This window comes from Thamnophis sirtalis, unplaced genomic scaffold, assembly GCF_051295495.1.
Source record: "Thamnophis sirtalis isolate CommonGarterSnake01/CBP01778 unplaced genomic scaffold, rThaSir2_p1.2 scaffold_4, whole genome shotgun sequence".
Taxonomy (NCBI): domain Eukaryota; kingdom Metazoa; phylum Chordata; class Lepidosauria; order Squamata; family Natricidae; genus Thamnophis; species Thamnophis sirtalis.
In genome coordinates, this window is record NW_028261384.1 from 96377110 (window position 1) to 96388733 (window position 11624).

An 11624-nucleotide genomic window follows, 5' to 3' on the forward strand; every position below is an offset into this window, starting at 1 on the left:
TATATGCACAGAAGTGAATAGTCTGGTGTGCATTTATGTGTGTAGGTTTGTATGGGAATATAGAGTGTTTTCTATTTAAAATGCTCATCTCTAATAACACGAATCATGTCGGCTAAGATCGATGAAGATCATAATACAAAAACTGAATGAGATTGGGTTACGAAAGTTTTACATGGTGCATGAAAAATCCATCCAGCTACACTCTCCCCCCTGCAACCCACTCTTCAGGCTGAATACAAATGAAGAGTTTTAAAGATGTATACATTTATGATATAAACAGATGTTTCTGGTAGTGAAAATTTCAGCTGCTTTTTAAAGTGCCCATCAGTGCTTGTTGTATTTAAAAACCAGGTTTATTGCTAGAAATAAATCACCATTTAGAATTTGCAAGACCCAAAAGAACTTTATTAGACAGAAACCCCACAAGGAAAAGCAAAAGCAGGAACAACTAAGTCAAATTGTTACATGATCTCCAGCCACCATGTATAAGTGCTTAAGGAACTACAGCTGTGTGAAACACTAAATTTCCATCTCTTGATGATGGTAGCTACCCATTGAAATCTGTGTATTATTTGCATAACGTAGAGGGCGTTCTTCAAGGCTTCTTACCAGTAGCTGGTTTATCTATAGCAAAACAAGGAAGAAATGAAGATTTATGAGGTTCAAATTATATGTTAATAAAGGCATTGTACTTGAAGGAAAGAACATTGTTTACTGAGGCATCTCTCAGAAGCTGCTTCTGTTCTGAGGCATGTCCTGGAATGATCAGTGAACATGCAACATCTCATGATAGCCTTTCTATAAATAACTTTGCCTTTACGCCACTGTAATGAGGGGACTGCAAGATATCTGTCACTTATCTCTGGCCAACCTGCATGGACTCTTAATGGAACTTGTGCTTTTACTGCATTTTATTTTTTTATTGCATTTATGAGTATTGCTTTTCAGTACAAAAGACAGAAATAGCATTGGAACTGACCACAGATTGGAATATGAATTAATATATCTTGTGAATGCCTAGTTTCTAGAATCATGTTTTTTCAAACTTGGCAACTTTCAGATGTATGTCAAAATTTCCCAGACACTAGATTGAAAATTCTGGGAATTAAAGTCTACAAGTTTTAAAGTTGGCAAGTTTGAAAAATATCTTTCTAGAATCTAGACCATCTTTTCTGGCAGACATTCCCTTGAAAGTTAAAATGATAGTGACAGTATAGGAAATGATAAGTATCTTGATAGACCACAACTTCCATTGTCCCTTGATATTAACCATCAGGCTTAAACTGATAGAAAGTGAAATCCAAAACATTTGGAGGGCAACAAATTGCCCACTTATACTTTGAGGCCATAGCTGTACCCTCTGTTTGAAGGATGTATATAATATTTTAGGCATTATCAAATATATCAGGCAGATATCATTGACAATGAAAAAGAAGTGGGTGATGGCATGTAAGGTGAAATGTGGATTAGGAGTAAGTCAAGGGAGATTGAAATATTGACAAATAACAACTACTAGTTAGTTAGTCTAAGGAAATTCCCCCATAACTCTGTCACATTCTAGTGAAAATTCAATCTCAAATGATTTACAATTTCAGGATTTAAAGAGCAAGAGATGACAAACAGTATATTTTGTAAGATAATCAATCACTCCTGATTTTCTTCTAGCAAGGAACTCAACATTGTCTGAAGGAGAATTCACAAGTAACAGTCTTCTTCCTAGGCATAGGCTAGATCTGAATTTGCTTACCTTTAGCAAAATGGCTATCATGTACCATCCAGCACATATCTGACAATCTATATTAAAAACTGTTTTCCATACTTTCCCTCCCTCAAAATAACAAAACCTTACCATGCATTCCTGAGGCATTACCTGAAAAGCTGTAGAGAGAAAAAAAGAAAAAGAAAGAATACTTACACTCAAAATCACAACAAACAAATGAACAAACAATAACTCAGCTGAATGGGGCCGTTTTTGAAAAGCAAGTTAAAGAGAATTTGTAATCTTTATCAATGTAAGTACTAAAGACTTAAACAACTTAAAGCTTTTTGAAAATGAACAAATAAACAAATAAACCCTATTGAGAATTAGTCTGAGTGACAGGAAGCAAACACAAAGAAAAGGCTGTTAGGAGAATCAGAAGTATTCTTCCCATATAATTAATCTTGCCCCACTCTCATCCCTATTGACTGCAACATGTAAATTAAACAACTTGACTAGAGTTACACCCTCATTTCAAAGCAATGGTTCTCATGACTCTGAGAGTTGAAGTCCACACAGCTTAAAGTTGCCCAAACTGAGAAAAATGTTATAAACTGACCCTATTCTGCTTCACCCTCTAGTAAAGAGAGTGCTTGGTCATTGTTTTCCTATGCGTGGTGACGTTTGATGGGAAGAGAATCAAAGCCAGGGTATCTACAGACCCCTTTCCTTAATTTGTTTGCAAATAATAAGAACAGCTCTATTTTCCAGCTTCATTATTTTGGCAAAATGGTTCCACCACAAAACCGCGGAGGACAAAATCGCGCTCGACGAAAGCGCACATTTGATGTCATCACAGCGCGACGAAAACATTGCGCTGTGATCGATAAATGTAAAAATAAAGCGAAAACCTTACCCTAACCCCCCCAAACCTAACCCTAACCCTAAACCTAAACCTAACCCTTAACCTAAGCCTAAATCTAACCCTAAACCTAACCCTTAACCTAACGCTAAACGTAACCCTAATGCTCTAAACCTAACCCTAACCCTTAACCTAACCCTAACCCTAACCCTTACCTTTATGTGAATCGGCTTGCTTTAATTTTATTTTTATTTCAATTTTTAATTTTTTTCGACGTTCTATGATGACGTCAAATGCGCGCTTTCGTCGAGCGCGCTTTTGTGGACCGCGGTTTTGACGGGTCACGTGGCAAAATAGGGGTCAGCAATTCATTTTGCTCAAGGCACAAGGCAGCTAACTATATAGACCAGTGGTTCCCAAACTTGACAACTTTAAGACTTGTGGACTTCAACTCCCAGAATTCTCCAGCCAGCTGCTGGCTGGAGAATTCTGGGAGTTGAAGTCCACAAGTCTTAAAGTTGCCAAGTTTGGGAACCACTGATATAGACTATACAGGAAAACAGCATATACGGTATATATAGACATGGTACAACAATTCTAAAATGAAGATGCTTCCAATAGTAACATGTTTGTATTTAGAAGCAACTTACTTGAAGTCCTGGCCATCCAAGAGCTTGCGATAAGTGTCAATCTCTTGCTCAAGACGGCTTTTGATGTCCATCAACATCTTATAGTCGTTGTTCTGTCTCTCCATATCACTGCGGACATCAACCAGTTGGGCTTCTATGTTGCTGATCATGCTTTGGATTTGGCACAGTTGGTTACCATAGCGAGCTTCTGTGTCTCCTAAGGTGCCTTCCAGGGCAGATTTCTGAGAGGAAGAAGGCAGCATTGGTAAGAAGAAAAATTCAGTGCTTTCTGGGGGGAAAAAATCTGTGGCTCAGTTTGAAAGAAATCTCAAACATTGTTTTGAAAACTGGAGCAAGCTAAGCTTAAGGAAGAGAAATTAGGTGTAAAGGGGTAATGGTTATATTTGATTAACTTGCACTGCGCAACAGAAGACCAATAGAGTTGGTAAATAAAAAACCAATGCTGAAACCTAACACAGCAGTTTTCAGAAGTTTTGGTGAGATTGATTTGAACATTTAATTATTTACTAGCTATTTCATATCTCATAATAACTAGCTGTTTCTTCACTTGTTTGCTAGGTCATTGATACTATCTCCTGGACCCTGGTTTAGCTGTTGGAGTTGACAGGAATTGAAACTTTGAATGTTTAGTTGATATTTCTTTGCACTCCATATGTGTATACACAAACACACACACACATTGCTCAAGGGATCAAATTAAGTTACTTATTTCAGGATTCGGGCATTGGACTTCATTCACCCCCACTGATCCACGTACCATGCTAAGCTGAGATTGCAGTTCTATCTCCAAACCTTGGAGAGTCCGTCTCAAGTCAGTAATTTCCGTCTTGCTGGTCTGCAGCTGTTCAGTGTTGACGGCAACCTCTTTGCTCAGTTCTTCAGTCTATATATATATATTTTAAAGGGAAGATGACATTTATAAGTCAGATCATAATTTGGAGAACCATACCAGCTTGGTTGTTTCTTCCCGAATTGTTATCTTGAAGGATTCCCGTGCCCTGTCCCATTTTATTATCTTTCCATTTTCCTAGCTCACCTTGCTTGTAAACCATGCCTCTGCATCCCTTCGGTTCTTGTCAGCCAGCAGCTCATATTGGTCTCTCATGTCTGCCAGGATCTTGGTGAGGTCAATGCCTGGGGCAGAATCAATTTCCACACTCACTTGGCCACCCGCTTGGCCAGAGAAACCACTCATTTCCTTTAAATGAGAGAGAGGGGGGTGGGAAAATCCAAACATTAATTGAGGGTCGATTTGCATAGCAGCACAAACTTTGTTTCCACATTTATAAATATAGGTGAGCTATCTGCAGGTCAGGTAGGATTAATTCAGACGTGATTTGAGTTTTTAAAAAAAATTAAAAACTTTGAAAGAATTGATCTTTCAGACCTAATTTCAAAGAAATATATGAACCCCAGAACTGTACAACTTTATGACTGAGTCATTTAATGCGGTGCAGCCAAATTCATGCTGCAGAAGTGATTCTCTATCTCTTTAATAGCTGAGAAATTGAAGTTATCATCTCCTAATAAGCTATTCCATCAGTGGTGGATTCCTACCAGTTCGGCCCAAACGGTAGTGGTTTGGCAGCCTGGGTCGCTGGAATTGGCAGCAACCCAGGCCTGCCACGCCCCTGAACTGGTTCCCCATATTCTTTTTCAATTTTAATTGCACTGTGCATGCACGCGAAGCACGCACATGAGTGAAGCGGCAGTAGTGCCTGCCGCAACCCACCCCTGCATTCTGTATATATAAACCTACTGGATGATTTTATTTTGAACAGTTGATTGAATCCTATAGGGGCCACTCAATCGTTATACAAGATACAAGATGCTAGAAAGGTACAGCTGTGGTGGTGCAGCGGTTAAAATGCAGAATTGCAGGCTAACTGCCATCTGTTCAGCAGTTTGAGTCTCATTGACTCAGCTTTCTATCCATCTAAAGTCGGTAAAACAAGGACCCAGATTGTGGGGAGCAACATGCTGGCTCTGTAAACTGCTTAGAGAGAGCTATAAAAGAACTGTCAAGTGGTATAAGTCTAAGTTCTATTGCTTCTACTATTGACAGAGACAGCTAAGACTTTCTGCTGACCTTAGATTTAGTGTAGCACGTTATCTTATTGATAATGCTGAAGATTCAGCCCCTGTTGCAGTTAACTTTTGGACATAGAATTGAGATCGTGTAATGCTTTCTAGTGGTACCTTAAGAAGACTGAGTGATGTTCATAGAATTTAAGTTAGTTACATATAACTTCAATCTGCTCTTTGGTTTTATTTTAATCATTTACAGCCCAGGGAACACTTGGCTCTGTTTTTACCTCCTCGTGGTTCTTCTTCAGATAAGCCAGTTCTTCTTTCAAGCTTTCAATTTGCATCTCCAGGTCAGTTCTAGCCAGGGTCAGCTCATCCAACACACGGCGTAAGCCATTAATATCAGCTTCCACACTCATGCGCAGGGCCTGCTCAGACTCAAACCTGGTTAAAGAAAGAAATACCTCACTTTTCTTAGGCATAGTTTAAAATGTCATGGATTCTGTTTAATTTTGTCAATTCATTTCCTACTATAGAATGTTAGGCTGTTTGACAAAGAAGGAATAAAAGATATCTGGATACAGAAGACTGATATTATGCTATTTATGTGACCACTTCTTTTGTAATAGGTAACAATGCTAAGTAAGAGATCACTCATGAATAGATCCTTTTTAGATTCCTTCTATTCCCTTCCATAATTTGCAAATCGCAAATATACATTTACCCACATTTTCTGGCCCATGAAAGTAGATTCTGCTCAGCAACACTGGAGATTCATTGGAAACATGTGTCAAACCCACCATAGCTATTTTATACAACAAATGTGGCAAATCCCTTGCACTGCTTATTCCTTTCCCTTTTAATAATAAACTGACTACAGGTCACACAGTTTATGGATTGGGATTTCAGTATAGTTACCCCATTTATAATTGATAGACTGGATTTTATCATAGATTTTAACTTTTATTTATCATTTTATTCTAGATTTTTTAATTGTACATTTTTGCGTGTTTTTATTTGTTCTGGTCTCTGGTCTATGACTGTAATAAAATTCTATTGCTATTGGCCCATGAAAGATTTACTTACTTGGTTTTAAAGTCATCAGCAGCCAACCTGGCATTATCAATCTGCAGGATCATTTTGTTATTTTCAATTGTTGCTTCCAGGATCTGCAAGACAAGAAGTAACACATAATTCGAGTGAGTTTCTTTTGGTCATAGAATATCTCTTTTTTAAAAAACTACTTTGGGTTCCATGCACAGGCAGTTGATGGGGTGCGTATGTGTGTCTTTAGGCTTCTTGGAGTAAACTGACTTCTTCTCTAAATTGGCCCACTAGACATCCATGTTGTATTTTCAGTTGTTTACCCGAAAGAATATTGTCCCTCAAAAGATTCAATTAACTGTTGACTAAAACAATGGAACTAAAATTCTTTAAATTCCTTTATGTCTTTTATTTATAGGAATTCCTAAATTCCTGTATTTCTTGACCAAATTTGGCTCTTTTTGCCATAATATAATCATGATATACAGTTTACATTATCCGTTAGACTGATATGAGCTCTACCAGTTCTATAAACCAGCTATTTACTACTTTGATTGAACTATGCAGATAACCAATTGATTCACCTGAAAAATTCAATGTACACTCTCTGTTGGCATAAAGATATGTTTATCACTTTCTCCTTGCAATGAGACTTTTACAAAAGCTGCAATGTAAATTCAGCACAACAAACATTAAAACAAATAAAAGTTATAAAAGAGCTTCTACTCTGAAATTACTGGCTACATCTTAAAGCCCATCTCATGTTGGTTAACTTCAAGTACCAACAGGTATAGGATTAAGAAAACCATCCAACCAAAGATGTAGTGCTCTTTCAGATATATGTTTTTTTTAATACATTTCTTGAGTTTCTAATCCCACCATTTCCCCAAGACTCCAAGGCAGTTTACACAGGGATCTCCATTTTATTGTTTTTGCTGATAGAGTGTGACTGACTGAAGGTTGCTGTGATGGAATGTAGTCTGGATTCCAGGAAAGAGGAATTGCCCTCCAGATGACAAAGGGGCTGAGAGAAGCTTAGATAGTTTGATTAGGAGAAAGACAGTGAAGAATGCTCTTCCCTAGCAATTCTCAGAGTATATCTATAGTAATGGGAATAGTTGCTTTAGTTTGGCAAGATTTCTGTTTATAAGTAGGGAACAATGAAAATGTTCAGAAATAATTCCACATGTTTTTCTTAGTTCTTGGGGCCTGACAGTCACGTTGGAACAGAATCTCTACTCCAGCACCTTAACTACTGTACCATAATCAATGTTCAACATTCACATTTGAGATTCTGTCCAATTTTCCCTATCACAAAGAAATTTTGGCTTGGCTCTGCACTTTACATGCTAACTTCCTTTGTAGCTCAGCTTCAACCTCTCCAATTCTTTAAAACTAACAGCCACCTTGGAAGTTGGTAATCATTAACTGCTATGCTGTATTGATTTTTTCATAATAAATGTTTGTTTTTCTTTTACTCTCTGTACTTTTAGGGTGTGTATGTATTTCCTGTCAAAACAAACTGGAGATTTAGTGATTCTGCTGTCACAAAATAAACTTTGATTGTATGTATGTATTGAAAAGTGTATGATTGTATAGAAAAGGGTTTACTTAATTACTGGTTTCTTGTTTTTCCTCTTTAACAAATAGCAGAAAGAAAGCCAAAGCTTTATGGGTTAATTGAATTGTTGAATGGAAGGCCTCTACTCAGATTCCAATTCAAGATATATAGGTGGCCTTTAGGAATATTAGGGCAATGAAGGAAGGAGCTTCAGAGATCTTTATCTCAAAAGGTTCCAAAGGAGAATGTTTGCACTCTGTCTTCACAGATGGAGGCTTCATTGCAGAACAGGAAAAACTAATACATAGCAAACAAGCACATTGAATAAATAGAGATACCCATTTAATAATAATTTGCATAATTTAAATAGACATAGGAGATATCTTGCTGAAATGGAGAAGATTAAGATCAGATGCACTACTTGCCAGGACATCCTAAAGGAGAGACAACAAAAATTAAGAGGTCCTCATGTGATCAAAAGAATCATCTTGATTTTTTTTTACTTCCTCCTCTGGATACCCCTGCTTCCCATTGTCTAGAATAGATGATCACAGTCATTATCCTCTTTTTTCCTCTTCATAGATTTTCTTTTAACGTTAAAATGAACCTGTATAAGCAATATCCTTCAAATAAAGCATTGTCCTTAGACAATCTTTCAAACAGGATACTTTCTTAGCCCCTTCAAATACAATTATGGTATATCCTCTGTAAAAAAAACCTTATGGAATTTCTATTTCCTGGAGACAGCAAACTATCACAAGTTAGCACTATGTATGGTGGAGAGGGGAGGAAGGATGGAATTTGAGGGTCTATTGGACAAGTTGCTATTGAGAGATGTCATATGCTTAAATTTTGGTGTAGCCTTGAACTGATAGCAAATTTTGAAATGGAGCAGCATATGAGATGATCCATGGCTGGAGACATATAAAAAATAAACTAGGATGCACAGTGTCCAAATTGAAACACTTTTAAAATAGAGCTAATTAAATTAATGGGAATGATGTAAATTATGACTAATTTATAACTCATTGATTTGGTGAAATCCAATGTACACAAGCTGACATGCAAATATCAACAGGTTTGCTGAGGAATGCATTTCAGTCCATCTTCTCAGCATACTAGCATTACAGTAATTAAAGAGTATATAATGGTGATTTTATCTGCAGCAATAGTGAGAAAAATAAATTAATATGCTAATATGAACAGTTTAGAAAATGCAATAGTCCAGCATTTCGCTGACACGAGAGTGGTGCTAATAACAGAAAAGAGGTGCTAACTCAAGAATCAAGAGATACCTTAATTCTCAACAGAACATGGATTTAAATTTGTAAATGAAAGATCTTGCAGCTACATGAGATATATCTGCCTCAGGCATATTGTTTAATTAATTACTAAGCATTATTTGATAAATTAATTGATCAAAGATTGCTCCGAATGACATCTGACTGACACAGACACAGCTAAACTATAAAAATCTGATTTTGATTCCTATCTAATATACATAGTTCCATTACCTTTATTCAGTTTCTTTAAAGTGAACCATGCCAGAATTATGCTGTGCACACACAGCACTCTTTGTTTACAGTTTGGCAAAATGGACAGTAATTCTTAAATACAGGCGATCCTTGATCTCAAACTGTTCATTTAACCATGGTTTAAAGTTACAACAGCTTTGGAAAAAAGTGCTTTATGTATTATATATGCACTTATGAGCATTGCACCACTTCCATGGTCACATGACCACAATTCTGGTGCTTGGCAACCAGCTCACATTCACAACTGATTGCAGCATCTTGTGCTCATTTGATTGTGATTGGCCAGCTTTTTAAAAAGCATTAATTGAGGAAGCTAGATTTGCTTTGCAACCACTCTAAAAATGGACATAAAATTAGCTCTGGTCGAGTGTGGACTTGACTTGCACTGATTTGTGACTAAAATTCTAATCCCATTTGTGTTTGTAAATCAAGGATTAACCGTATAATTAAATGAAGTAGAGGAACTTGAACGCTTCCTGGCTTATGTTGATGCTTTGCAATGAACAGTGAGCAAAACGTTTTTGCCAACCATGTCCAATGATTCAAGCTAAGTTGCTGTTACATTTTCTTCACAAATGGGAACAGTGAATGTTAGGGATTTATTAATATAAATTGATCAGCTCTTTTGAGAGAGATACTGGAATTCGGGTTTATCATATTAATGCCATCATGCCATACAAGACTTCCCCCTTTGTAATAACAATTTTGTGTTTTTAAGCAAATGCAGAGCAGCTAAATGTTCAAATGATTGTCTATCCCACCATGTTCACACTGCAAGCCAGAAAAAGTGCAGGAGATGAACTTAAGTGGAATTGGTGGCTGTTAGTTGCTGGTTTCTAATTCCCAATCAGCATAGTCAATGGTGGGGTATGTTGGAAGTTGCAATTTAGTTTTCTCTGCAGTGCCATAACCCTTTGCCATTAGGGCAATTTCAGAAATATGAGGACATTTTCAAACATAGAATGGACTAAGTTTACACTTTGTGCTAAATCATAGTTCCTTATGTATCACCTACAACTGACAGAGTTGCACAATGTGTAAAGCCATAATCCATGATATACAAAGCAAAAATTGCATAATATATTAATCCAGTGACAAAGAAACCTTTGTATAGTATAGCACGATCTGCAATACTAGTCACTGGCTGTCCAAAGATTGTTATTGCTAGAGCCCACATATCACAATTGAAAAACCTTTCACAAGAGGCTGAAACATGAATAAATCCCTCAGGATTCAATTTCTCCAAGTCTGAAGTCCTACCTTTTCCCGGAGGTCTTCAATGGTCTTGTAATATGGGCTGTAATCACGGGTCGCAGTCGGTCCCTGCTTCAGGTACCACTCTCGAATTTTAACCTCTAGATCAGTATTTGCCTCCTCAAGGGCACGCACTTTGTCCAGGTAGTTTGCCAGGCGATCATTCAAATTCTGCATAGTCATCTTTTCATTTCCCGAAAGGAGGCCATCACTGACACTGAGGTTCCCTCCAGCCCCACCAGCTCCACCAAAGCAGCCACCACTCCCATAGCTAAGACTTCCACCACCATAGCCACTACTTAGCCCTCCTCCAAATGCAGGAGATGATAATCTATTAGAAGAGACAGAGATGCCATAGCCACCAGATCCCCCATGGATGCTTGGAGCTCTGAAGGAGGAAGAACCACCAAAACCTCCACCACCAATGGTAGAAGAGGATTGCCTAAAGCTGTAGGTGTTCATGATGAAGGGATTTCTCAGACCAGCTCTTGGCAACCAGGTGATACACTTTGTGCTCTGGAGACAATGTGAGCAGTTCTCCCCTCTCCCTGTCTCTTTTATTCTGCACTGTTGTGGGAGTTGTCCATCCAACCTGCTGATATGTGAGCCCTCTGGAATGGACCAAACCCTTTGCCAGCATACAGATTCTTCTCATTGGTCAGTCAGAAAGAAATGGGCTGTTTCTTTTCCAAATATTTGCTTAGAAATATTTTCGTCCCCTCCCCTTGTCTAACAATGTGTCCCCCCCTCTTTCTTTTTAGAACAAAAGTTGTGATTCACAGTAGGTGGCTTTCTGCTCAAAAGCAAGACATTGATAAATGCTAGGTGATCATTTACTTAAGCCTCAGCTAAAACCCTGAGCACACATACCTGCCCTGACACACACACTGGTTCTTTTGTAAAAGGGGTGGGGGAAGGGAAACAACTTGGAGCAGAAATCCAGCAGTTGAAGCAGGTAAGATATTGCAGTGAAACCGAGACAAGAATTCAG

At 37.9% G+C, this 11624-nt stretch overlaps 1 protein-coding gene across 2 annotated transcripts; it reads right to left on the reverse strand.

Annotated features, from left to right (window-relative positions):
• Window positions 1-383: 383 nt before the first annotated feature.
• LOC106548841 (keratin, type I cytoskeletal 19) lies at window positions 384-11210 on the reverse strand. Of its 2 annotated transcripts, XM_014066326.2 has the most exons (7): window positions 10640-11210; window positions 6326-6408; window positions 5527-5683; window positions 4248-4409; window positions 3969-4094; window positions 3212-3432; window positions 384-1878 (listed from the first exon to the last, which is right to left on the reverse strand). In XM_014066326.2, exons 1-7 carry the CDS (start codon window positions 11093-11095, stop codon window positions 1830-1832), a joined length of 1254 nt encoding a protein of 417 aa, XP_013921801.1. In that variant the 5' UTR covers window positions 11096-11210; the 3' UTR covers window positions 384-1829. The 2 variants fall into 2 exon arrangements, with proteins under 2 accessions (XP_013921801.1, XP_087569632.1); XM_087713506.1 differs by lacking the exon at window positions 384-1878 and having other exon boundaries at window positions 3208-3432; window positions 10640-11209.
• Between the last annotated feature and the right edge of the window lie 414 nt (window positions 11211-11624).

What these genes read in the sequence shown, in the direction of transcription:
- LOC106548841 (XM_014066326.2), bottom strand. Translation starts at nt 11,095, where the DNA reads ATGAACACCTACAGCTTTAGGCAATCCTCTTCTACCATTGGTGGTGGA. An exon ending in TGAAGAAGAACCACGAGGAG is followed by an intron (nt 4,410 to 5,526) that starts GTAAAAACAGAG and finishes TCTCATTTAAAG; the next exon opens with GAAATGAGTGGTTTCTCTGG. An exon ending in AGGCATGGTTTACAAGCAAG is followed by an intron (nt 4,095 to 4,247) that starts GTGAGCTAGGAA and finishes ATATATATATAG; the next exon opens with ACTGAAGAACTGAGCAAAGA.